General features: G+C 34.8%; 1 protein-coding gene across 1 annotated transcript; it reads left to right on the forward strand.

Moving 5' to 3' along the window:
• Nucleotides 1–13717: 13717 nt before the first annotated feature.
• Nucleotides 13718–16800, forward strand: LOC124540680 (uncharacterized protein K02A2.6-like). The gene is made up of 3 exons (XM_047118348.1): nt 13718–15665; nt 15782–15976; nt 16520–16800. The coding sequence occupies exons 1-3, from the start codon at nt 13718–13720 to the stop codon at nt 16798–16800; spliced, it is 2424 nt and encodes an 807-aa protein (XP_046974304.1).
• The last annotated feature ends 9082 nt before the right edge of the window (nt 16801–25882 follow it).

Raw genomic sequence — 25882 nt, forward strand, 5'->3', positions numbered from 1 at the left:
AATATGTTGTGTCACTTATAATGATCATGTAATCAGACAAGGCCACTGACCAAGTTACTAAAATGTGACAATCTTACAGATCAAGACAACAACGTCTATAAAAAAGTAAAACCTGTCGATAAATTTTCCACTGCTATACTTCTCCTATTGTTTGAACCCACGATCATAGGTCAAGATGTTATTATTTCAAATCGAAGTGAACTGGCTTAAGTCACTGGTTCTGTTTTTATCAATTTGTGATTAGTTTTAAATATTCAATATTAAAAAAGAAATAGCCAGCAGGCGATCGTTTAATTCCCAAAGTGCTATCAACATTTAGGTCTATAAATATAAATCTCCAATCTTTCCTTAAGCGAGTTCGCTCACGTCGCTCGTTATCAAATTTTTCACAAAGACTGATAATCGTATTTTCTACCGACTTGATTACACGGGATAATTGGACGAACAAATAACCTCGCTTGTTTTTCAGACAACCTTCGATCACTTTTAAATAACCTGATCGGGTACCCGAATAACTTATTCTGCGAATATCTCGGATCATGCTTTATTTCATCCGATTTTATTTTAAATTAAATTATTAAATAAAGCGTATATACACATGTACATGTGAGTATCGACGATAAACTTGATTGAGCGTTTACCGCATAAAATAAATAAATATAATAAAAAAGCCTGTTATTTCTTGCGTAATGCTGCTATACGTACAATTTCGAAAGAGAAAGATTAAGACTATAAAGAAAAATAAAGTTAATACATACTAGTTTTTAGTCTATAGTATTTTTAACAAGAATCAATTTTTACGAATAAGGATACGTAATTAAATTTTATTTTAGTAATTGAGTTTCTTACCGGTTATTTTTTTTAGAATTTACAATTTGATCCACTAAGCGGTTTATTACACTTAACTTGAAAATGACGATTCTAAAGTGCTTGTTTGTAGGGTTTTATGTTGCCTGTTTAGGCGAGTTCCACAATCTCATTAGATATTTTACCGCCAAAGAGCCATATTTTGTATTATTGGGCTAAAGTGTGAAGGATTATTGAGCCGGTGTAACAACAGGCACAAGGGACATAACAACTGAGGTCCCTAGGTTTGTGGCGTGTTGGTGTGATTTACCGTAAGTATTTTCTAAAGCGTCAATATCTATGAGCGATGGTGACCACTAACTATCAGGTGGCATTTTCTCCCTTTCATATATTATTACATATGTATTATATATAAACGTATTACATAAAAAAAATCCTTGAAAATATGTTCACTAAACGTATATAGTGTATTCTTTAATCAAGTACATTTATTCAAGCCCTTTTAAAAATTTACTTTTGAATACGATTTAAATATGTTTCATGAACACGTGCATAGTTTGTGAGGAGGCAAAGAACGATTAATTAGATGCGTAGTGTCATGAAATTGTATCATTTTTAGAACTTGGATTCGCTGGGCGCGAGACATGGGATGTCGTGTCTCACAAACTTCGCGACTTCCCGCAGACTCTCAAACATGACTATATTCTAGCACTTGAACTTTATTTATCACTGATTTTACGCTATTGTATTAACCGACCTCTAAAAATGTGTTTATCAGGTCGACATATATATGTATATAACATTGTTAGAATTTAATTATATTTTATTATGATGATAATTCATTTAGGCTTCCAAGCACGTGTGTACGATTTCGTAAATATATGTTTGTCTTCGAATTTCTCAAAAAACTAATAGTCGTATTGATCGATAAGTCGATGATCATTGTCGGTTTCTTACCGGTTCTTCTCGGTAGAATCTACTTTCCGAACCGGTGGTAGCTTCACTTAATTGTAAAGTGTCGATTCAAAAGTGCTTATAAAAGCCTACTTAAATAAAGTTTATTTTGATTTTGATTTTTGATTTTAGTTTATAAGCTAAGTACACTTCAACTTAGGAAACAGTGCAAGTTTCAAGTTATACTTACTTTATCAACCATTGACAGGTATCAAAAACTATATTTCTTAACCTAGACCACCCAACGGAAGTTTTTATGAATAAAAATCAAGAAAGCGTACTAAAGGCGGCCATTGGAAAAAATCTGATTAGAAATAATACGTTTAAATAACAAAGGGTTCGAGTTTGCGAAGTTTTTATTTATTCGCTCTGGTATTGGTTTTCGCTCAGAAATTCCTAAAGTTGGCCGGCCTATGCTAATTTCAGTGAAAGCTGACCCATGTAGGGTGCCAGTGCTTTGGGTTGTTATGCATTTTTTGGGCATTTAATTTTTTTGATATATTATAATTATAATTTTTTAAGGAAACAATTGTCAAATTAGCTTCTCATTCTAAGATGGTTTTCAACGGGTAACGTGTCACGTGTCATTTTCACTGTTGTAATCAAAATTTATTAGAAGTCTTAGTACAATATTTATTTATTTCAATATAAGGTCACGACTTAGTAGATGTTCAAAGTTTATTTAAATGATGGATAAGTATATTTTTAACAATACATTTTTTAAATTGGAAATAAAAACCAATTATACACCTATGCATAGATTTTTTGAAAAAACTTATAATAAAGTTACAGCAATACATGCTATACACACACAATTCACTTAAGATTATTTTATCTAGCAATATGCCAGAACGCAATAGTACTCAGAAGACTACACATATCATGCTTCATCTTTAGAAGTTGCTATGAGATAGTTGAAATACGTTGTAATAAATAACAGGAAACGTACCTCCACATACTTATAATTAGGACGTAAGACGAGTAGCACGTGTAATGTCTGTGGAAGATAAATAAATAAATTTATTAATAATTACTGTTATAACCTGTAAGTATTCCAATAAGTTGCTCAGTCACGTATTCTGACCACTTCTGATCCTACAAACTATTCCAGTTGAAGAGGCAATGAATATAAACAAATAGATTTACTTATCCCTTGGGACTTTCCAATAGCACGGGAATATTCTACGCTGCTAACAGTTTTCGATTAATGTCTTTATTTATAATAAAATACTATTCCACATTATTATTTATATTCGACCTCTGTCTCTTCCACCTATAAAATATCATTTTCTTAATAATTAATTATGAATATCATAGATAATCCGAGCTCTCTACCAATGAGATCATCAAATTGACATCGAATGTTATTTATTTGGCTTTAGTGTTCTTGTGTTTAATGTTAAAAAAGAGTAACTACTGAGTTTCTTGCCGGTTCTTTCTCGGTAGAATCTACTTCCCGAACCCGTGGTAGCTTCACTTAATTGTAAAATGACGATTCAAAAGTGGTTGTAAAAGCCTACATGAATAAAGTTTATTTTGATTTGACTTTATTGTCGGTGTACTAAAGATATTTTACGATAGATTGTCCTAATAGATTCGCTATATTGGCGACCCTACGAAACTAATTTCAGTAGCAGGGTAGCGTAGTTTCGGCCACTATTTTCGTCGTAAACAAAGTTATACCGCCGGCCCCGCTTGTGATTAGAAAGAAAAATAAACGTGTGTATTTTAGTTACACCTTCAATTGCCGATGTGATTTCAATGTTTATTTATTTTATATCAAGTAACCTACCACCGGCTTATCAGTAAATTAATACTGCATATCTATTACCACGCGTTACCACTAGTTGGTGAACGCAGTGTCTAGATATCTTTCTCTGACCCGGCTCGTTATGAGGATTTGCCTATTTGCTATGGGCGGTGGTGACCACTTATCATAATAATAATAGTAATAACATGTGTAATATAATGTTGTCTTAAATTTCGCGATTATTACACATTAAAATAAAATTAGTCCCATCATTGGGATGTCAAAAATAATTAATATACGCGATTCAAATCCGTTATAACTAGTTTTATTTCAATGTGTAATATAGTAGAGTTCTCAAACGATTAACTTTGTGTTCCGTTTTTAAGATTGACTTGTGTTTTTAAATGTTTTTCAACATCCTTGTATACTAACGGTACACAATCATGTGACAGATTTGTTTGTATCCCTCTCTTAAATAAAATTAAAGACGCAAGGAATGTGGCTGGTAAAACATACGTTTATTTACTTTAAATTTAAATCAAATACAATTTATTCAAGTAGACTCTTAGAAACACGTTAGAATCGTCATTTTTCATAATTAAATTGAAAGTAAACCTAAAACTCCTAAAAAAAACCTAAAAGAACCGGCAACAAACTCAACGGTTGCTCTCATTTATATATTCCACGGGAAATTTAACAAGTACATGATTTTACCTTTACATTAACTTGGTGGTAGGGCTTTGTGCTAGCCCATCTGGGTAGATACCACCCACTCATCAGTTAGTCTACCGCCAAATAACAGTACTCAGTATTGTTGTGTTCCGGTTTGAAGGGTGAGTGAGACAGTGTAACTACCGGTACAAGGGACATAAAATCGTAGGTCACAAGGTTGGCGGCACATTGAACTTATATATGGTAGCTTAACACAAAATATGTGAAATTTATAAATAATTTTTGGCACTGGTCTGAAGTTAAAACTTGTAAATAATTTCACTGGGCTTGGAAATCTTCAACTTTCGAGGAGAAGGCTAGGAACCGATTCCACGACACTAGTGCAATGAGGATTGGTGGACACAGATTGTTATCCATCCAAACATGAGCACCTTACAACTTTCCTTTATCGTCAAGCATATAATCACAAATTAGGCATGAGTTTTTACAAAGCTAATTGCCTCCAAACCGTTGCGCCATTGACGTTCTTTAATTTAATACATACAAACATTTTTAACTTATAATTAAAGGCTTATTAATTTTGATTGATAAATGTATCAGATTTTTATTCTCTTGAAACGAAATCAAATATAAATACAAATATCGTCCCACTGGACAGCATTTATTGAGTATCATTATGCGACCTTATCTCCGCATTTAAAATCAATGCGAATTAAACATCAGACGCGTTACACTTTAAAATAATACAATGTAACAAAACAGGTCCGGTCCCGGGGCGGTTTTAAATCAACGTTAGATTGTGATCGTACAAATAACATTATACTCGTATCGATATCGTTATTAAATTGGGATATCTGTTATTACAATGTACTATTTAATAAATTTCAAATTTTGTTCTCGTTGCTAGGATACCGGCTATCGTAATTCTACGCGGTCAATAAAATGTGTACTAGTCGGTAGGACGCGAAACTTCACGTTTATTCAACAGACTTTTACAAGTTTTGAAACCTATGACAGGTTTAGTTTCGATTTATTTTCATTGAAAACTGTCAATTTCTGTTCGCATTTTTTCTATTTGTTTATTTTTTTACATACGATGTTTTTTCCCGTTCTATAAAATTTTCTATAATTCCTTGTTAAATCGTAACTATTTTGTAAGGTGTAATTGAGAATCTTCTTTAATCTTCTATACATCTACGGCTGTAGAGCCATGAGTAGAGATATGTACAGCTATCGTCCCATAATCTCTGGGACAAAAAGCAGCTTATGCTATTTAAACATATATAACTCAAAAGTGACTGACTGACAAAGTGATCTATCAACGCACAGCTCAAACCAATGGACGGATCGGGCTGAAATTTGGCATGCAGTTAGATGTTATGACGTAAGCATCCGTTTGGAAAGGATTTTGATAAATTCCACCCCTAAGGGGATAAAATAGAGGATGAAAATTCTTATAAATCTTTTCAGATTGAACTCAAATTAAAGATTGGAGCTACTATGATCCCTTATTTTATCCACTAATATATAAGATATTCCAAAAAAGGACATAACGCGGGCGGAGGCGCGGGCAATTACTAGTTAATATATAAGATTGTTACTCAGGGAGTTGAACGACCACTGTCATACAATTCTATCGCATCTGTATTATTTGAATTAAATTATAGATTCATCTATGAAAAGAGGTTTATTAGGCGACTATATACAATGTCAACCTCCTTGGTCGTCTTATAAATATGAAATACTTGTCTCTCTGACATCGAAAATAATATAATTAAAAAAACGCTTTCCAATCAAATTTATAGCTGACAATGCGTTATCAAATCAGATTTAAGCTATAAAATTATACAATCCAATTACTAGAATGTAATGACAGTCCTTCCCAAAAGTACTCATAAATCTATATACTAATATTATAAATGTGAAAGTAACTCTGTGTGTCTATCTATCGCTCTTTCACGACTAAGCTGTTAAACTTGATTAAATTGGTATGAAGCAAACTTGAACTCCAAGAAAAGACGTATTCTACTCTTTTTGCCTGACACATGAAAATCAATCCCCTAAACGCGAAGAAAGCCGCGGGCGACTACTAGTATTTAATAAATTATTCTAATAAACGTAAGCTAAACGTGTGATAGGTTTTTTTTTTTATGTACAGCTCTTTTTGTGGACGGACAATCTTAATCTATATTAATATTTTATATGTGAAAGCAACTCTATCTCTCTGTATATTACTCTATAACAACCAAATAATTGTACAGAATTTGATGACATTTGGTATCAAGCAAACTTGGACTCCAAAAAAGGTCATAGGCTACTTTTTTGCCTGCTACATGACAACTAACACCATGAAACGCGGGCGACTGCTAGTATGTAATATATTGTCATAAGGGCCGTATTAGTTTGGTAATTAACTGACAGGCTTACGGGATGGCTCTGATCCCGGATCGAAGTTATTGGATTAACTATCAGGAAGTTCTCAGCAGCTGCTTCTTGGAAAGTTGTCAGTGTGACAATCCAGTGTGTCGGAGCGAACGTAAATCCGTGAACTCGGCGTCTCATCGCGTCGATCGCATCGGATTTACGAATCGGATTATGAGAGTGTCGGAAAACAGGGTGAGATGTAACGTGCTCTGCGCGCTGGCTATCCTTTTATTTGAAATACGTAATCAGTCTCAGTAAATAGGCTACGTCGTCCATACTGACACGGTACGAAAGAAATCCGTACTTTATGCATGTATTAAAATTGGAGTGTCTGTATATAATATACACTCAATGTATACATAGTATATATACTAAAATAACATTTTTTTTGTATATGCGTCTGTTTATTTGTTCGGGATTATTTCTGGGCCGCTTGGACTTTCATTAGAATATAGCAGTTTTAGCAATCAGAAGGGAAAATAATTAAAAACAATAAAACAATTGAAACAACCTATAGCTGACTTATTTAAAAATAATCTTAATTTTTAACAGTAATTCAAAATATTAAGCAATCACAAACAACCGTTAATTTCAGATATGACAAACGCATAAATAAACACAAAACCACAATTATAAATAAACGATCTCACTGCTAAGTAGTGAAAGTACCGACACTCTTACCGACCGACGACTGATGAGAAAGTGCCCTGCAGTCTTTTTTTTTTATATGTTTTGTATTGCTGTTGGCCCTACTGGCCTTTACAGCGTCACAGGTCTTTATATGCCCTGCAGTCTATCGAGCGGTCGTTTTTATACGAGTCGGAAGGTACGCCAACTGCCCGCAATAAGTTTGGCTTATAGCAGATATAATACTAGTACTACGAGTAACTTAGGCTACAGCAATAACTTCTTTGTTAAATTCACAACGTTTATACTGAACTAATGATCCACCTGAAAAACTTCGCGTTTAATTAAAGTTTGGGCACCCATGACAGTTTTATTTCGATTTCATTGCAGACCATATCCATTTGTTTATGATCAACTATCGTCTCATAGTCACTGAGACAAAAATCGCCTTACGCTATTAATATATAAGATAACTTAATGAGTTTTTTGAGCTGAGATGGCCCAGTGGTTAGAACGCGTGCATCTTAACCTATGATTGCGGGTTCAAACCCAGGCAAGCACCACTATATATATATATGTAACTAATTTGTGTTTATAATTCATCTCGTGCTCGACGGTGAAGGAAAACATCGTAAGGAAACTTGCATGTGTCTAATTTCATTAAAATTCTGCCACATGTGCATTCCACCAACCCGCATTGGAACAGCGTGGTGGAATATGTTCCAAACCCTCTCCTTAGTGAGAGAGGAGGCCTCACATCAGCAGTGGGAAATTTACAGGCTTTTACTTTACTTACTTTAATAAGTTTTGAATTCATTTTGTGAGTGAATTTCGATTGATTTAGAATTTATAAATTAATTAGAAGGCAATTCATTTGCCAGTCAGCCTACATACACGAAATACAATTAAAAAGAAAGCGATACCCCAAAAAGCTCCGTTAAAGTAGGCATTTCTGATAATTTGAAATTCGATTCGTGAAATTTATTGAACAAATTCTCATTACGCAAAGCTATCGTTAATACAAATACATAATTAAATCAGGCTTACGTTCGTACATCACATGTTTCGAAACGCTTATTAAAATCTCTTCCAAAACTGTTCGGGTTTCATTTTAAATTGATTGCAGGAATTCCACGTCCATTCTATGATTGCATTAATTGTATTTCGTCGGATTTGGTATTTCTGATTGTACAGATAATAGACAAGCTACTAATTCATATATACCTTTATAGTTAGTAACTATAAGGGAATCCACAACAGCGCGTTTTGCAAGACATTTTCTACCTCACACAAACACTCTGTGCAAACAGCTTTCGCTGGTGATTTTTCCGAACCGATACGATTTGGGAACCTTCAAAAAAAGAGCATACTCCTTCCTTAAAGGGCAGCGACGCACCTGCAAACCCCCCAATGTTGCAGATGTCCATGGGCGGTGATGATCACTTTCCAACAGGTGAGCCTTCTGCTAGTTTACCCCCTATAACATAAAAAAAAATAACTATAGGGTTGAACACTTCGATATCCTGAGTAAAAATGTGCAGGATTTTACATTGAGTATTTCTCACTAGCACGCGTCTGGTCAGCTGCTTTTATTTATGTTATATAGTTCAGTGAACTGGTAAATGGGCAATCTGCCTGTAACTGGACACAAACGCCTCAAGACATTGCCAATAGAAATATTATGTATCCTTTCCATCATCAATTCAATTCATTGTGTTGAATGATAAATCGCTTAAATTAAATTAAAACGAATAACTATATACGTTTATATGTATGTATAGACGTTTTAGGGTTTGTTTTTCATATTAAACTATACTTTAGAAACATACAGAGAGACATACTATCGCATTTATAGTAGATACAAATATATTATCTAATAATAAAGTATCTATATTGCAAACATAACTTCGTAATTGCACAAAAGCTATTCTATGTGAAAACAAATGGGAATTAAATTGACTATTTGAAATTTAAAAATCAGATAAAAATAATAGGAGTGTTTGTATTGGTGACTATTATCATTATATAAAGATTTTTGTACGTGTGTCTGTTACTGTATTCTACCAAACTATCTGAACCTGAATTCGTGGTTAAATCTTAACCAACCTTGGATTGTTTATATTGTAACGTGGCGCAGTAGATGCAAGTATTTTTTTTAATAATGACAGATTGGAGTCAAATAAATAATAAATAAATATTGGACAAAATCACGTACATTACTCTGATCCCAATGTAAGTAGCTAAAGCAATTTTGGATTTGGAAAATCAGAAGTAACAACGGTACCACAAACACCCAGACCCAAGACAACTTACTGATAAACTTTTGCTACGAGTACATCGATTCGGTCGGAAATCGAACCCGGGGCCTCGGAGTGGCATACAAAAAAAACCGATGTACACACCACTCAAAATGCCAATAAGATTTTTTATATTACTGTTTTTACAATAGTCGAAAAAAGCACACACGTTTACAAGCAAGTTGTAATGTTTAAAGCCCTGTTAGCGCTTAAGCCTAGCTTAGATCACCCAATCAGTCTTCACTTCGAGCCTTTACGTGTGACATTCCATCAATCACTTCACCGATAAGCGACGGGTACCATTAAAAAGCGGCCAAGTGCGAGTCCGACTCGCCCATTAAGGGTTCTGTAGTGGCAAGTAAAACAGAGTCTGTCGCGGGAACTATTTAGATAAGAAAAAAATGATATTAAAATCCTCTATATCACTCTTTAGGGTTTTATGAAATATTATTGTTTTTTTTTTCTATTTTTGCGTGATGCGGTTCACAGAATACATAAACTTAGCAAGTTTCAACAGTATAGTTGATATAGTTTCGGAAAAAAATGGCTATGATATATGGACGGACAGACAGAGAAACAAAACAAATCTATAAGGATTCTGTTTTTTATCATTTGGCTATGGAACCCTAAAAATGCTGTTCATCGTATCATAAGAAGAATTTTATCAGCCTACGTATAAAAGGGCTTCAAAATGAGTTACTTGCATAATTGTCTTTTTTTATGTTCCTTAAAAAAACAGATGCAATTACCTAACGGTAAATAGTTGTTGTGCAGATGATGTCGTTCTCAGCTATTTCTATCTCGGCGGAAAATCCCAAGAGATCAGCCAACAACCCAGGACAAATTTTAGTCCACAAGTTTGTCCGCACAAACGGGCTTAACCCTTGGTTTTATAATCTGATGGGATCTCAACTCGCACACGACCAGAAGGAAACCAGGCCCAGGACCTATGCTAGTAACTTTAGATCAGGTACATCTCGGGGATTTGCAGTTTCATATCTACCAAAAAAAATCAAAAAGAAAAAAATAAAAATCAAAATAAACTTTATTCAAGTAGGAATTTATAAGCACTTTTGAATCGTCATTTTACAATTAAGTGAAGCTACCACCGGTTCGGAAAGTAGATTCTACCGAGAAGAACCGGCAGGAAACTCAGTAGTTACTCTTTTTTAACATTTAAAAAATACAACGTCATGTTAATTAAATACAATTATTGAAATTAATGTATCCTGCTTGGAAGTCAACAGGTAATAACTCCACGCTTTTTTATCATCTATAAAATCTTGTATCGAATAATATGCTTTTTCTACCAATGTATTTTTTACAAACGATTTGAATTTAATGTTGTCTTAAATTTTCGCGATTATTACACATTTAAATAAAACTAATTATAACGGATGAATCGCGTATATTAATTATTTTTAAACATCCCGACGTTTCGAGCACTTTGCAGTGTTCGTGGTCACGACAACGTTTGTTTCAGAGAGCCCACCATCTCTGCGATGCTGAACACCTAGAGGACGAGCTACGTCAGGTCAAGCTTGCACTCCACCAGAACAAGCTGCCCGTGCCTCGCCAGCATCGCAGAAGCCGTATCAAGCCACCCACAGTTGAGCGACAACCTGCATTTCTACCATATGTGAAAGGAGTTACAGACAGGATTGGCAACATCTTGAAGCGAGCTTCGATTAAAACCGTTTACAAGCCTCATAAGAAAGTGAGCCAGTTCTTGAGACCTATCAAGAGTAATATCCCTTTACAAACTGTTCATCCGTTATAATTAGTTTTATTTAGATTTGAATTTACTAAACGGCAAAGTTAAAAATGTCTGCGGAATTTTATTATAGAAACGGATACCTTGCCCCAAGAAGGATTTATAGACTTTGCGGAGTCGGAAACTTGGCGTTATAAGCTTATCCTTACTCCTACTGCACATACAATGATTATCACTGATTTTATCAATGTGATAAATGTTACTGTGAATATACATAATATTGTTGTAAATATATTGCGACGCAATAGTGAGTATTCCCACTTTGTTAAAAACATGCCGAAGAGAGTCTCTAGCTCCAAGATTATAAATAAACCGAATTGCTCTCTTTTGTAAAATAAAGACAGATTTAATATCTGCAGCTTACCCCAAAGTAATATGCCATATGACATAATACTGTGAAAATAACCAAAATAAACTAAAAAACGAACCATCCCACTCACACTCGCCATCACAAACACAAACTACTTTGTACATCGTCAATGTACTTTTACAAGGTATCTAAGATGACTGAAAGCCTATTTGTACAAGGCCAGTTTGAATGTAGCAATACAAATATGTTGGGCGATAGAATATTGATAATACCCTCCCTACATCGGTAGATGGGTTTTTGCAACTGGAAATAAAAATATATATACCCTAAAAAGAAGTTGTTTTCTTACTCCTTATATTTTTCTTGACTGAGATGACTCAGTATGACACATGAATCTTGGCCCATATCACCTAACTGTGGTGGAAAAATGTCCCTGCTTTTTACTTCTATTTAGAAGTTTTTACTTTACTTTTTGCCTTCCTAGATTATTGAAATTAACCGATTCGGTTTCTTTGTGTGTTACCGGAACGAGTATTAATTAAGTTATTATGCTTTGCACAAATTCAATCGTCTCCATAAAGCTATATCAAAGGATGTTACCTAATTGAGCTATGAAATCTATTTTAATTAGAATTAATTTAGATTAATTAAGATTTTAGTTATGACGGATTAGTTTAAATTAATCCGGATATGTTCATCGGAGTGGAGAAGATACGGACGAGACAAATCGTTGTGATCGAGATACAACTTAAGCAATTCTCTTAAACATAGTTGGGCATGCTGATAAAGGTGCCCGTGGTAGATCTGTGTGCCAGCCCATCCGGGTAGGTAGGACCCGCTCATAATTTATTATACCGCCAGACAGCAATAAATCGTATTGCTGTGTTTCGGTTTGAAGAGTGATTTACTTGAGGCGTAATACCTTTGATTTGATGGTTCGCAGCGCTTTGCCAGCTATATTTGTATACTCGTACATATCAGTTTTTTACAGCGCCAATAACAATGATGTTTACCTACCGCCACACTTACTTAATAATATATTAAACAAAGTAACAATTGCTATAATATTGCCTTTTTTATTTTTTTATAAATGAGACAACTTCACATACATTACTCTGATCCCAATGTAAGTAGCTAAAGCACTTGTGTTATGGAAAATCAGAAGTGTTATGTTTGTAATGAATGATTAATTAATATTATATGATTGTGGGTAGTTGTGAACTGATTTGACAAAATAAATAGTTTAGCTTTGATTCTCAAATATGTTGTATCTTTTAATGGCGACTGTGGAAAATTAATAATTTTTTGTGGAAAATGGCATCGAATATTGCTAATATAGTGTTTCCCGGACGATTTAACCCTAAAACGGACAAGTGGTGTGATTATAAAGAATAATTATTGTGTGCTCTGGATGCCGCGGGTTATGAAGAAACCAACCTTGACAAAGCGCGTTCTTTGTTTTTATCCCAATGCGGGAAGGAGACTTATTCATTAATTGCATCACTATTGGTTCCAAATCGACCAACGAATGTGAACTTTAGCGACATTCTTCGTGTTTTGGATCAGTTTTATGAGCCAGAAGTTAACGAAATTTTACAAGCGGGAAAATTTCATAAACGTCATCAATTACAAAGTGAAAGCGTGCAAGATTTTGTTTCGGCGATAAGTTTACTAGGCGCCAAATGTAATTTTGTGGATTTAAAACGTCAGTTAAGAGACCGGTTAGTGTTGGGTGTGCGTGATGACCGCTTAAGGCGTGAATTATTGAAGATTAAAGATTTAACATATGAGACAGCTGTACAGACGTGTCTTAATCACCAAGCGGCATTACTTGATTTGTACCCCGATGCTAATGAGACAAAGCAAACTCCGTTCCATGTTACAGAACCCATGGATATTATAAAATCAGATCCAATGATTGCCGACACTGTTCGCGTGCATATAAGCCAGGAGAGAAATGTCCATTTATAAAAGCAAGATGTTTTTATTGTAAGAGATTTGGGCATATTGCAGCTGTATGCAATAAACGATCTGGAAAGACGCAGGATATCTCTAATATTGAAAACAGTGGGGAGGAGGCAACATTCAGTGATAGATCTATGATGGGTATATATGTCTGCTCCGAAAATTATCGTCAGCCGATAACAGCAGATGTTATGATTGAAGGTGTTAAAGTGACTATGGAAATTGACTCTGGAGCATCAAGAACTATTATTTCTGAAGATACATACAATAAATTGTGGTCAATTCCTCCTTCACTTAATGCTACTAATATAAAACTTGTAACATGGACTCGTGAAACATTAAAAGTACTCGGTGAAGTAAATGTACATGTGAAGTTGGGTGCTAAGGAAGCTCGATGTGACTTGATAGTGGTTTCGGGCAAAGGACCTAGTTTCTTAGGTCGGAATTGGTTTCATGGATTAAATATTGAAATTGTTGGACTTTGTTGGTCTGAAGATAAGATAACAAATTTAGTGAATCAGTTTCCTGGATTATTTGCTAGTGAATTAGGAGAATATAAGGGACCACTGGTGTCTTTACATGTACGTGCTGATGCTACACCAAAATTTTTAAAAGCCCGAGCAATTCCGTTTCCTTTAAAACAGCAAGTTAATGAAGAATTAAATAAAATGGTGGATCAAGGAATTCTAACTCCTGTAAATTACTCCAATTGGGCTACTCCGTTACGCATTGTGAAAAAGGATGATGGGTCACTACGGATTTGTGGTGATTACCGAGCTACAGTTAATGCGGCAATTGATGTAGATTCTTTTCCACTTCCTAAAGCGGTGGAGGCTTTTGTAAAGCTGAGTGGTGGTCGTGTATTCAGTAAACTAGACCTTAAACAAGCTTATACACAATTAAAAGTGGATGATAAGACAGCAATGCTTTTAACTCTGAACACCCCTATTGGATTAATGAAAATGAATCGCCTAGCATTTGGTGTAAATGCAGCACCGGCTATATTCCAACGGGTGATGTCTACAGCCTTTGCTGACAAGGAGGGAGTTGCTTGTTTATTAGATGATATAGCAATTATGGGCCGGAATGAAGAAGAGCATGAACAGCGATTGTATGAAGTTTTACATAAATTGCATGATATGGGTTTTCGCTTAAATGTATCAAAATGTATATTTGCAGCTGAAAGTATCACTTTCCTTGGTCATATGATTGATGCTAATGGCTTACACCCGGCACCAGCTAAGGTTAAGGAGATTCGTGAGAAACCAGCACCAACAAATAAAGAAACTTTACGAGCATTTTTAGGCCTGTATAACTTTTATGAAAAGTTTTTACCCGATAAGGCTACACTTTTGGAACCACTGTACCGCTTGCTAGATTCTAAGAGACCTTGGAATTGGGGTGAACCTGAACAAATAGCTTTTGATACGGCTAAGAATCTTCTATCTTCGGAATTGACTTTGGTAGGATATGAGCTGGATAGAGAATTGCTCCTTATTTGTGATTCATCTGATTATGGTTTAGGAGCAAACATTGCACATGTAATGGATGATGGTTCTGAAAGGCCAATTATGATGGCATCGAGAACTCTGCAGAAACATGAAAGATGTTATGGACAAATTGACAAGGAGGCTTTAGCAATAATATTTGGATTGTCAAAGTTTCATGAATATTTAGCGGGTCGTAAATTTTCTATTATAACAGACCATAAGTCTTTGGTTGGTTTGTTTAATCCAGATAAACCAATACCAGAACAGATATCACCTAGAATGTTGCGTTGGTCATTAAAATTAAGCTGTTATCAGTATATTATTAAGTACAGAGCAGGAAAGTTGATTGGTAATGCTGATGCTCTTAGTAGATGGCTTCCTACGGCTTCTGTGGAGGAAGCTCCTCTCAAGGATGTTTTATTACTGGATGAGACTCCAGATGGCTGGAACTTAGATGCTAATAAGGTAGCATCGGAGACGAAAAAAGATCCGGATTTACGGAAGGTTATGTTTAACATGCTACATGGATGGCCACGTTCAAACTCCGATCCTACCTTACAACCATTTTGGCAGCGCAAAGAAGCTCTATCACATAGTAAAGATTGTTTTTACTGTTTTTATTGTGTTGTTGTTTACTGTGGTGCAATAGAGTTGTTATCCCTAAAACCCTCCAGGAGGATGTGTTAAAGTTATTACATGCTCCACATGCAGGAATTGTGCAAACTAAGGCTTATGCTAGAGGATATGTTTGGTGGTATGGAATGGATAAGGAGATAGAGAGATTAGTTTCTGGATGTCATCAGTGTCAAGCGGTAAGAAACAACCCACCAAGGGACCCGCAGACGTGGGTTGTATCTGAAAAGCCATGGAAAAGAGTGCATATAGATTTTGCAGGCCCATTCCAAGGTAAAACTTTTCTATTATTAATTGACAGCCACAGTAAATGGTTGGAAGCAGAGATTGTTACGTCTATGAATAGTACCAGTGTAACAACAATTCTCAGGAAAATATTTGCATCTCAGGGACTTCCTGATGTATTAGTTTCTGATAATGGTAGGACTTTTGTTTCTGAAGAGTTTAATAATTTCCTAAGCAAAAATGGGATACAACATTTGTATTCTCCACCATATCATCCAGCTACCAATGGCCAAATTGAAAGGAGTATACAAAGTTTCAAAAATAAATTGAATAAATTGTCTGAGTTGGAGATACCATGGAGTGAAAAACTCCCTAGAGTTTTATACTATTTGCGTACAGTACCTTGCACTACTACTAACAAAAGTCCAGCTGAGATGTTAAATGGGCGTAAATACAGAACAGCAGTGTCTAATTTACACCCAGATGCTGTACCAAGTCGTACTGAGTTACAGTTGGATAATGCAGCCCAAACCTCACCAAGAAGAGCTTTCACAGTGGACCAACCGATACTGATTCGTATGTGTGGACCAGGTGAGAAATGGAAGAGGGCTGTAGTAGAGATGGTAGAGGGTCCCAGATCGTATCTGGTGAGGACAGAAGACGGAGTATTACAACGTCGGCATGTTGATCAAATTCTGGCTCGCAGTGTTGAGGCGACTAGACAAAATAATGAGCCTCAAGATAGAACCATGCCTCCTGTATCTTTATCACCTAGATCAAACTCTGACTCACTACAAACAGATGAACCTATTGAAATACCGCCACCAGAATTGTGGCCGGATATAATTGGCATACCAAATACTACAGAATGATAATTAATTAATTTCCAAATTATTTTATTGTTGTAATTGGGCAAATCTTTACATGTAATAAATAACTTAAATGTGTGAGGGGAAGGTATGTTATGTTTGTAATGAATGATTAATTAATATTATATGATTGTGGGTAGTTGTGAACTGATTTGACAAAATAAATAGTTAAGCTTTGATTCTCAAATATGTTGTATCTTTTAAGAAGTAACGACGGTACCATAAACACTCAGACCCAAGACAACGTAGAAAACTAATGATAATCTACATTGACTCGGCCGGGAATCGAAGGCGGGACCTCGAAGTGGCGTACCCATGAAAACTGGTGTACACACCACTCGACCACGGAGGTCATTTTGCCTTGAAAGAAACACAGTTTTATATAGTAGTGTATTTAGAAGCGGAAAATACGATATTACATGTTAGTTGGGCGGCTGATAGACCAGCTCGGTCTCTATGGTTGTTGATGCATACAAAATACTATCGCTCCTGATCTTGTAATGCAATATGTATCAATTTATATTCTCAGCAGCGGCGTATTCAATGATTAACAACTGTATCAGAAATGCTATGCGTCATGTTTGTCATAAAAAAGCTCTCAAATGACTCTTTTCGTTAACAGAGTAATTTTGTTTTTCTAATGTTTAATTATTACCAAGCTGATTTACAAGTATTTAGTAAGTTTTCCCACGCGGTCGAGATTTGTACATTAACTAGTTTTTGTTCATATTTGTAGCTTATATTTAAGCATTTAATGTTATTAATTCTTATGTTATTAAAGCTGAGTTTATCTGCCATAAATCGCATCGATAAACATTCTTTTATCATGTAAATAATTTATTGTTTTATTCACGTGATAATATTTTATGCTCAAAGTGAAATAATATACTGGCGCCCAAAGTGCCCCATGTTGGGCGCCAGTATAATGAATGACCTTCAATCTGATCAATCTAGTATTATCCAACAATTGTAATAAATTAAAAGAAGACTGAACAGATCAAAACCCAATGTCTCATTTTTTAGTACATTTAAGTTGCAGAACAGATAAACAATTCAGACGATGTCAAACTAAATGGGTTATTTTATTACTTCAATGTATTAGTGATGCCATTTCTACTGTAGCTGTTTTGTGAGCTCATTTGTATACAAGCCGGTATCTTCTATGATCATGTTAGGGCGGTATATGGAAGACGTTATTTATGTAGCGTAAGTAAATATCTCTGTATGTACTTATGTTTTTTCGTATATTTCTTTGAAGATACATTCACGTTCATCATTATTTAACAATATTAATAAAAACTAGTACTCAAAGGTATTGATCGAATACTCAATTTTTTTTTGTTATCATAGAATACTAGTTTTCACCCGTGGCGTCGGTGAGTTTTAGGGGATTGGTTGTAATCTGTTAGGCAAAAAAGTAGCCTACGTGCTTTTTTGGAGTTCAAGTTTGCTTTATAGCAAATTTCGTCAAATTCAGTTCATTGGTTTGGCAGTTAAAAAGCGACCGACAGACAGACAGGAAGAGTTACTTTCACATTTATAATATTAGAATAGATTTTTGTATGAATAAAATAATAAAATAGCTAGGCGATATCCGTTTTATTAAATTCACTGGTAGCAGACGGACAAGTTTTTGCCCATAGAATTTCGACTTAGCGGGAAATTTTACGAACATTCTTGCCCCAACTCCACACGACTATGATTTTGATCTTATTCATATATTTCCTATGTCATATATTATTGTACTCTACTATTATAGGGAGAACCGTCTGTATAGGTATCATCCTCCCATCATGGACTTTACAGCTCAAATGTCACAGAAGTCAACCAGTATCGAAATATTTTTATGAACATCATAGGTTTCCCAAAGTTGGTGCTGCATTGATGAAGGGAAATATAATCATGGATACCAAGTATCATAAAAGATATATTGTTATATATAAAGGTATATATAACATATTTATTTAATTATACTGTTGGATATTGATGATAGAGATAAATTAGCTCGATTGCCTTCCACAAAAATTTACTCAGTTTATTCAATTCATTCATATGCACACACTCAGATTAAATAAGACAGCTTCCCATATAGTGTTTCACATATCATCGTGTGATTTTGCCTGTGGAGGTAATCGAAGTAAGAGGCAGTCTATATTTATAAAAATATTTCGAAAAGCTCATACACTCGTGACAGGAGGTCTCACGTAGTAGATTGGAACACGCGCGCTTTGACACCACACGCGGTGTCAAGCTTGGGATATTCCTACTTGATATCATTAACGTAGCCATTAAATATCAAATGTAAAAAAGGAACCCATCGCACAGGAACATGTTTCACTTGAGTAACTTTAGCCATTTGAATTTATAATTTAACTAAACATATATTCCCATTTTGACAAAAGGCGGAAGACTGTACTTTTGCCAGATATATCCACTAACCCGCATTGGAAAAGCGTGGTGGAATCATATCGAAGAGTGAAGTGAAAAAGTAGAAAAAAAAACATCTGGTCTGTCATGTATAGCAATAGTCTTCTTAGCAACAGGAATAATTGAATTAACGTAATTATTCGGCACATAATTGTAACATACGAACTTAAATACAACATGAATGTTTCTTTGTAATCATGCAGACTCCATGGCCACCCTTCTGGCCAGCTGCAGGTAACAGTGTAATTTATATATTCCGGATACGCGGGACATCGCGCTCACAAATCTGAAAATCAGGTCTACGGACTTGTTTTAGGTCGGCTGCTGTCAGAGGCATTAGTTAACTATTCGAAAATTTCGCAACTTTGCTGCGCGACACAAAATTAAATTGGAATTCCTAATTTGAAATCCTAACTGGAGGAATTAAATGCAAGGCTGACTGACTTCATTTCACCAAATCCATACACACCGAGCTCTACTGCAGGCTGGTCGGTATTGTTGGATTTTGCAAAGGATGTGCATTAGTCATACTATTGAAATCATTCTTGCAATTACGTAAAACGTCATTGATTAAACCGAAATACATTTTATATAAATAGAACCTTCTATACAATAAAACCGATGGTATGCGTTGTCTGCTACGTATAAAAACCTTATCCAAAACTATCCTTCTCCGAGGTATAAATTTATCTACATATATTAGTAAAACTACTAAAGTTATTACAATTAAAAACATATTAAGAAACTTAGCAGTTTTCTATTTTACTGAGGAAAAAACCCCTTATCAATTAATAATTTTTGACATTTGATGATGCTTAATTAACTTAAAATCAGTTTGTAAGGCGTTCCATAATAGTATTAATAGTGTACTCATGGTAATTCGAAACACTAATACTTGTACCTACCTTATCTCTTGTGTTTATATATATATTTTAAAATTAGCTGTAATATTATTAAGTATCAGATATAGATATATTCATGCAAACCAAAGGGTAACCAATATTATGCGAGAAATGTTCGAATTCACGCACCTGACGTCGCGTTACTTTCGTGATATTTCTCAGCGACATTAGAAATGGCACGTAGCGAGGTTACGACTAATATTAGCAGATCGTAAAGAAAGACTGTTATCGCAGGGTGTAGTCGTTACTGGCTTGTATAAAAGGGTTTTCCTATTAAACGTAACAAATGTATAAGACTTTTTCAGAGCATCTGTTGTTTAGTTTGGATGAGAAATATTTGGGACATATTTGAGTTTGTCGCTGAGCTCTACTTGATCGTTTATTTTATCTCCTCTATCTATTATCGCTGTGTGGCAGAGTTGGGATAGTATTTAGTTTGGTTTTGGATTGTCCTAAGTTCTAATCCGTGTTAGAAGAATCAATGGCACACACTTCGAGTCAATGAAAAGATCATCCTTGAAGAATCTCATTTAAGCTTGTACTTTATAAATTAATTTATTAACATAAGAATTAATAACAGTAAATGATTAAATATACACAAATATGAACTAAAACTAGTTAATGTATAAATCTTGACCGCGTGGAATGGTGGCAAGAATGCTAGCAGCATTTCCCCGTTGAATCGCAATTCCGATCCTCTGGGCAAAAAACGAACCAGCCCTAATAAAATAAATTAATAAGCTTGTATTAATATATGCAAATTATACTGTCGTTAATAATACTAAAGTTAAGACTGAATTACACTTAATAAAATATTTTAAATTATGGAAAAAATATCATAAGCAAAGATACGGATCAAACATCCGTAGATATGCATTATTAATTTAAAAAAAAATTAAATTTTGTTCGTATCTCACTCGTGGAATATCGACAATCGAGATGTAGTGATACACCTCAAACTCAAACTCAAATAACTTTATTCAATATAGAAGCATTACACTTACTTATTGATGGTCAATTGAAACACTACCACCGGTTCGGAAAAGAAAATACCCTGACCTGAGAAGATCCGGCGAAAGAAACTCAGCGGGTTTTTTTTTGTCCGCTTATGTATTATATAAATAAACAATTTAATATGAGATGAAATAGCCTGGAGGCGATCGTTTCATTCCCAAGGTGTGCTGTCGATCATAAACTCATTAATTGTATAATAAACCTTTTGCACACAAGCGTTCCTTAATATTTTTTTAAATTTGGCAACAGAGGCATTTTGAACGCTTTCTGGGATCCTGTTGTAAAACCGTATACATTGCCCCACAAAGGAGTTACTGACTCTATGCAGTCGAGTAACAGGAGTAACAAGTTTGTGTTTGTTCCTTGTACCAATGTTATGAGTATCACATTTTCTCATGAAATCATTAATATTTTTTCGTACATACATAACATTAGAGAATATATATTGAGAAGCAACAGTCAATATCTTGATTTCTTTAAATTTATTTCTTAACGATTCTTTAGCTCCTAGGTTATAGATTGCGCGAATAGCCCTCTTCTGTAGCACAAATATGTCATGGATAGCGGCTGCATTGCCCCACAGCACAATACCGTATGACATTATACTATGAAAGTAACTGAAATATACTAAGCGAGCTGTATCAACATCGGTACATAATCTAATTTTTCCGCACCGGTTTCGCATATCACATGACTGACATTTCACGCTCGTGTTCTACTGTGAGTTTCGAGTTCTTTCAAAAGTTATCATCAGTCGCAGCGAGGCATGGAAATGAATCATAAAGCAATATTGTAGAAACTTCAGTTAGCGCCATATATTGATATGTTTTACCCACACCTTATCGGAATACTCATTGAAGATATTTGTCGTTTTCCGACAAGAAACGTTCACTGCAAGAAACATACTCCATATTATGTATCACCTGGGTAATCCAATACTAATCTATCGAACTTTTATAGTGCGTAACTGATTTGGATAAAATCATACGTTTGTCTATAACTTGTTTTATGATGTTACACAATTTTTCACATATCTATGGCCTCTTCTCTTTTTCCCTGTAATTGAATTATTTGCGTCAACGAATTTTCAAAAAATAGGATTTAGGATAGCACGGATTTTATTCATATTATAAGATATAAAATCTTATAATTTCGCTCGAGTGACTCGTCTGCGTCACATAAGCAATAATGTCACATAAATCAGCCCTGTGAGTTGACAGGGCACGTGTAGACGAGGCATTATTAACATAACTAACACTAGTACTTGCCCGCAACTTGATGCGATGTTATAATGCAAAATTAATGCTTAAAAAATCATTAATAATATAGTAAAGGTATTTGTAATTATTCTTCTGGTATGTTTGAGGTCACGTAAAAGGTTGTTGTAGTTTTTTTTGACTAATTATTAGATATACGTAAATCCCGACGTAAGTAGCTAAAGCAGTTGTGTTATAGAAGATCAGAAGTAACGACGGGACTACAAATACCCAGATCCCAGACATAGAAAACTAGTAAACATTTTCTACATCGACTCAGCCGGGAATCCAGCCCGGGACCTCGGAGTGTCGAAACCATCAAAACCAGTGTACACACTACTCGACCACGGAAGTCGTCAAAAGTTCTTATATTTTCCAATATTTTTGATACTTGTAGTACGAAATATCCACTGTTTCAGTCCAATGTAATTGTTGTTAATGGACCAAGTACCTCTAACTCAACACGTAACTAATGTTTTGATTTAGTGATTTAATATAAAACTTTACATATATTCTACCTATTCATGTTTTTTCTAATATTTTATTATTTCATATTATTTATGCTCACTTATATTACATATTATTGGTTTCTTAAATATACAATTTATTTGCTACTAACTGCTTTACTTTGATCACCTTAAATTAAATTATAGGAGTAAATATTTTTTATATGAATAATAAATAATATTATAATCAAATAAAAATTCTTGTACGTAAAGCATTATTAAAATTTGTTAACTTGTTTACCAGATAAACCATTTACATGTATGCCCTCAGTGAGATATATTTATGAGACATCAAAAAGCATAGAGCACCCTACAAAGTCTACGCAAGCATTACATGCATTGTAACATAAAATAGGTATACTTTTTACTTTTACTTATTTCAATGTAATCGAATAAAAATCGAGTCGAAATTTCCCAGTGGTTAGAACGCGTGCATCTTAACCGATGATTGCGGGTTCAAACCCAGGCATGTGCTTAATTTGTCTTTATAATTCATCAAGTGCTTAGCGGTGACAAATTTCACCCACATTTCATTTCACAATTTCAAGTGTATTCCACCAACCCGCATTGGTACAGCGTGGTGGAATATGTTCCAAACCTTCTCCTCGAAGGGAGAGGAAGCCTTTAGCCCAGCAGTTGGAATTTACAGGCTGTTGTTGAATAAAAATCTTTGTTTCAGATACACGTTGTCTAACCACTGAGCCATCGCCCTCAAACAATACGAGCTCCGATAAAACACTCCTCGGTGATTCACTTTGAGGCTTGACACCTTCGGGCAGAATGCCAAGAATGTTGACATATTTCCCAACTGGATAGCAAAACGTAATCTCTTTGGATAACTAAATCAGTGTACTATCACAATTAATTATTACTGCTGTAATACTATTACTGTATCTATATACAGTTCAGGTCTATATACCTGTCTGATACCACCAGTTTGTCCATTATTATTTCCACGGTGGTAGCCTTTGTATAAGCCTTACTACTTAGTAATACTTAGTAATTAACCTATAGCCAAACAGCAATACTTATTAATGTTTCGGTTTTTGGTTTTCGGATCTTTTATTGATCTGATCTGGGGATTGAACCCATGGCCTTATGATGTTGTAGCCTTAAAAATATTAGAGTTGGAATTCGAAAAAAATGATAAACGCAAGTAGATTCCGATGTAGTTAGTAAGATGATTAAAATAATCTCTTTATTGGCTAATTAAGCTTTTGATGACATTGAATCTTATTTCGACCGTGCTTCAAACGCTTAAATTTTAACACGCAACTATAATAAGGATGTTTGAAGGATGAGTGTGTCAGTATCGCTGCAGGTGCAGGGGACATCGCATCATCAAGGTTAGCATCTCACTCACTGGCAATGAAAAGTGTCGTTGATGTTTTTTGTGGCGTCAGTGTCTCATAATCGAGTGGCTCATTTACCAGTTTTTTATTAAATTAAATAGAAAAACAAACCACCGATTAACAATTTTTTGTACAACTGTTTTAATGATGTGAGCCAGTGTAAGCAAAGTTAGTTTAGTATAAAATACGAAGTGGTTTCGTCTCCTTGCAGTACTTGTGTAAAGGGACGAATAGCACTCCATCAGGTGGCCCATTTGCTTATCTGCTTTCATAAATATCCCCTTCTAGAGACGCAGACAAGCATTAGAAGTTGATTCGTTGATAAAGTAACATAAAACCGGTCCATAACCGACTATTAAATACCAATACGAAACTTTTATTTTAAGACCGTTACTTTCTTAATGATTTCTAGGCTATGTAATATATATTCGTGTACTTAAACCGTGGAACAAAAAAGACACATATTTCTCTCTTTGTATGTATAAAAAGGTCGAATTTTCTTGGCAACGCTTTTCGGCAAAATACACAATCCGAGTCAGTTACCTGTACGAAACTTGCAAAATGGTAACTAAAAAGTGATCCTAAGATAAATTCACCGTTAGATTTATGTTGAACAGTTCTTGTTTTATTTATATTTTAAATTCTATTACAAATTTGGATTTATTCAATAAAAATAATAATAATATATTTTTTTTAATTATTCTAAGGAACACAAATTCCTTGGTGTCAGGGCTTTGTGCCCGGTGTTTTCCACCCAATAGATATTCTACCGCTGGCCGCAATACTGTAGTGCTCCGATTTGAAGGGTGAGTGAGTCAGTAACTAGTGCAATGGACTTAAAATGTTTGTTCCCAAGGTTTTTGCGCATTGGTTGTGTTAAGGAATGGTTAATATTTCTTATAGCACCATTGTCTATAGGTGGTGGTGAACACTTACCACCAGATGGCCCATTTGCTTGTAGGCCTATCTTTATCATAAAAAGATTAGTATTAATCATATTCAATTTTAATGTCTTATGTCTAAGTCTGTCTGTCTGTCTATCTTATCCCTAAGTTCCTTGTGATGTTTTTCTTTTTGTGTGATATGTTTCTTTTTTTTTAGTATAAGGGCTTTTTAGTTTTTAGTTTTTGTTCTTATAATTTCATTTACTTATTTTCGTGTGCGCGCATGTGTATATGTTTACCCAATAGTCAGGGGCCATCTGAAAATCAGTGCTGTGCTTTAGCACAGCTTATACTGAGATGAACCCCTTGCTACCTACACTGTGTTCTTTAAATTGATTTTTTTTTCTTTCTGTATAATCTATGTAATGTATGTGTGTAGCAAAATAAATGGTTTAAATGGTTTAAAAAAACACCGTTAAACCATTAAAAGTAGTTCTTGATAACTACTGGAAAGCGCTGAAACACACGAATGATGGCTTCATTTTCAAGGGTCCGAGGGTACACCTATGACCGCCAATTTTCTATCTCCGAGCTGACATTCACTATTAATTGATAGGAAGAGCCGATAGCTTTCCGTGACCCGTTCTGAATTGTGAACGCAGGATTTTGTCATTGACTCCAATAGTTATAAAATTTTGAGGACCAAATTTGTGTATGTTTTCGTTTTTCAACTTTTCACGACTG

The sequence above is a fragment of the Vanessa cardui genome, chromosome 26 (assembly GCF_905220365.1).
Source record: "Vanessa cardui chromosome 26, ilVanCard2.1, whole genome shotgun sequence".
Classification (NCBI taxonomy): domain Eukaryota; kingdom Metazoa; phylum Arthropoda; class Insecta; order Lepidoptera; family Nymphalidae; genus Vanessa; species Vanessa cardui.